Source organism: Nesoenas mayeri (assembly GCF_963082525.1).
Source record: "Nesoenas mayeri genome assembly, contig: SCAFFOLD_40, whole genome shotgun sequence".
Classification (NCBI taxonomy): Eukaryota; Metazoa; Chordata; class Aves; order Columbiformes; family Columbidae; genus Nesoenas; species Nesoenas mayeri.
Window position 1 is genome coordinate 102,448 of NW_027660032.1, and position 3,201 is coordinate 105,648.

At 51.4% G+C, this 3,201-nt stretch overlaps 1 protein-coding gene across 1 annotated transcript; it reads right to left on the reverse strand.

Annotated features, from left to right (window-relative positions):
• Positions 1-1,493: 1,493 nt before the first annotated feature.
• LOC308052353 (olfactory receptor 14J1-like) lies at positions 1,494-2,479 on the reverse strand (the record flags this gene model as incomplete). Its single annotated transcript, XM_080364436.1, has 1 exon — positions 1,494-2,479. Exon 1 carries the CDS (start codon positions 2,454-2,456, stop codon positions 1,494-1,496), a length of 963 nt encoding a protein of 320 aa, XP_080220562.1. The 5' UTR covers positions 2,457-2,479.
• Between the last annotated feature and the right edge of the window lie 722 nt (positions 2,480-3,201).

Below are 3,201 nucleotides of genomic sequence, written 5' to 3' on the forward strand. Positions count from 1 at the left end.
AACAGTCAAGGTAATTTAAATATTAATAGATAAATGAAATTAAGAAAATACACTCAGTGCTACCCCCTGTGTAACTCCAGTCACACGGAGCAGCCCGTCCTGCAGAAGGGAGCACCTTGGTCCTGAACAGCCAATCCCAGCCAGAGAGAGCAAAAGGGCAACAGGCAGAAAGGCCCAAAGGCCAACGGCAAAATGGCAGAACGGCAAAAGGCCAAACTGACCTCGAACTCCTGACAGGATGAAACCAGCTGGAAAACCCAAAGTAACGGATGTAACAAGCCCAAAAGCCAGGTCCAGCTTTAGACTGAGCATGACGCTAATCATAGAGAATATGTCATTGATCAGCCTGCATGTCAATCCAGGTGCTGTCCTGTCTGTGTCCCCTCCTGCCAATCTGCATCCGCAGCTGAATGGCCAAAGAAGTCCTTGGTTTCCCTGACAACAACCAAGATATCAGTGAGTTCTGACATTCTCGACAAATGATGTTGAGACCCTGTCTGTCCCACAGGCCATCATGGAACCCCAAGGAATAGCTGATGGTGTTTGTGCTGACTCAAGTTCATGTCAACTCATGTTCTGCATGCTCACATCCCATCTGTACAATGCAAACATGGATTTCTGACCTACTCATTCAGTGTAATTCCATGGAGGGACAAAGACCTCTGAGCTGTGGTGAGAGGCCAGTGCTGGAAATGGTGGTTGTGAGAGGCCAGTCCATGGTACTGACCTGGGGCTCCTTCCACAGGGTGTCCAGTGCACACGGACACAGCCCAGCCCTGCTCTGCTGGTCCTGCAGGTCTCTGGCAGGAGCCTGGCTGTGAGAGGACACTGCTGTGTGCCAGCCTTGCACACACACACTGTTCAGCTGCATGCTGATATTTCATCTGTGGCCACTTCTGTATGAATAACTTTGAGAGAAACTTTGCAAGAAGATATAAACCATTACGCACTGTCCAAAGAAGATCACTTTTCCTTGTGCAAGTACTGTTACTGAGGCCAGCTCTGTCACAGCAGTGCCCATTGCCTGTCCCTGCCTGCGCCCACAGCACTGACACACAGCAGGACGGTGACCAAGCTGCCAGAGCACTCAGGCCTTGCACCAACACCAGGGATGAGAAGGAGAGTGTGGAGTGGAACCAGAACAGCTCTGGGAGAACAACCGCTGCTGCTCCCTGGCAGGGCTACCATACCAGAGCTGTTTTCCCCTCCACCCACACACAGGAACTGTCCCTGCAGCTCCAAAAAGCCTTTGCAGGAAGGATATAGTGAAAAACAAGTCACTAAAGAGCCCTTTATTCTGTTTAGAGAGAAGGAGAGCACTGCTGCCCATTTAAGCAGCCAACAGTTATAAAAGAAAAGCCAGGAGTGAATTAGAAAGGGGATGACAACATTATCACAATAAGAAAACAACCAACAACACCAGAAAATCCAGCTGACAGGCTGGGCTTGTAATTAGCTACATTAAAACTCCTGTATGGAAGAGGATGGCCAGTTTATTGCTTCTGAAAACAGAGGGATATGAGTTTGCACAGGGCATCCTTGAGCTCCTGGTTCCTCATGCTGTAGATGAGGGGATTCACTGCTGGAGGCACCACCGAGTACAGAACTGACACCACCAGGTCCAGGGATGGGGAAGAGATGGAGTGGGGCTTCAGGTAGGAAAACATGGCAGTGCTGATGAACAGGGAGACCATGGCCAGGTGAGGGAGGCAGGTGGAAAAGGCTTTGTGCCGTCCCTGCTCAGAGGGGATCCTCAGCACGGCCCTCAAGATCCGCACATAGGACACCACAATGAACACAAAACATTCTAAAAAGACAAAAGTACTGAAAACAATAAGTTTAAATTCCCTGAGATAGGCATCTGAGCAGGAGAGCTTAAGGATCTGGGAAACTTCACAAAAGAACTCTTCAACAGTATTACCTTGGCAAAGTGGTAGTGAAAATGTATTGGCCGTGTGCAGCAGAGCATTGAGAAACCCAGCGGTCCAGGCAGCTGCTGCCATGTGGACACAAGCTCTGCTGCCCAGGAGGGTCCCGTAGTGCAGGGGTTTGCAGATGGCAACGTAGCGGTCATACGACATGATGGTGAGAAGAAAATATTCTGCTGAAGCTAAAAAGCCAAACAGAAAGAGTTGTGTAGCACATCCTGTATAGGAAATGACCCTGGTACCCCACAGAGAGTTGGCCATGGACTTGGGGAGAATATTGGAGATGGAGCCCAGGTCAAGGAGGGCGAGGTTGAGCAGGAAGAAGTACATGGGTGTGTGCAGGTGCTGGTCCCAGGCTATGGTGGTGATGATGAGGCCGTTGCCCAGGAGGGCAGCCAGGTAGATGCCCAGGAAGAGCCAGAAGTGCAAGAGCTGCAGCTCCCGTGTGTCTGTGAATGGCAGGAGGAGGAACTGGGTGATGGAGCTGCTGTTGGACATTTGGTTTTCCTGAACATGGGGCGCTGTCATGAGAAAAAAAAAGACAGTGAGAATCCAGGGCAGAGTTCTCTGACAAAAATCAAACCAAGTCCCATAGACCCTTCCCTGTCACACACAGACACTCTTGTGTTTTTCTAGGAGTACCTTCTTAAGCTCTGTGGCTGCAGCCCTGCTTGGGGCTGGAGAATGTGCAACCAAGAGCAGGGACTCTGCCCATGGGTCATTGATAAGTGAGCCCAGCTCTGCAGAAGTGCGGCCACGGGAACGGTGGGGACTGTCCTGGTTCTGCTAACACAGAAGGGCTGTCAGCACTTGCTTTCCCAGTGATAGGGAACAGAGATGGTGAAGGCAGTTTAAGAGTTCCAGGTTTTTTTACACCTCCCCCCATATTCACTGCAGAGTGTTGTTTGGTGTCAGAAACCCTCAGCATTTCTGCTGCACTCAGGGAGAACAGAGCGAGTCTTGCAAGACTAGAGGGTGCCTGTGGGTCAGTGCAGAGTGAGGGCAGCTGCTCTGTCCCTCTGTCCTGCTCCAGCTGCCCTGGGCTGGCACCTTTCTGAGATGGGGGCTGATCACACTCCCATGTTACCCGGAAAAGCCACCAGGCACTGCTGAGAGCAGAGGGACCCACCTCAGACCATGACAAGTCTCATCCATTCCTAAGGTCTCAGCACCCAACGTTTAGCCCAGGACACACACGCCTCATTCCCCAGCCCCCCAGACTGCATTGCCCACAGCCCACAGGTCAGAGCAAAGCTGGGACACGTGTGCCCAT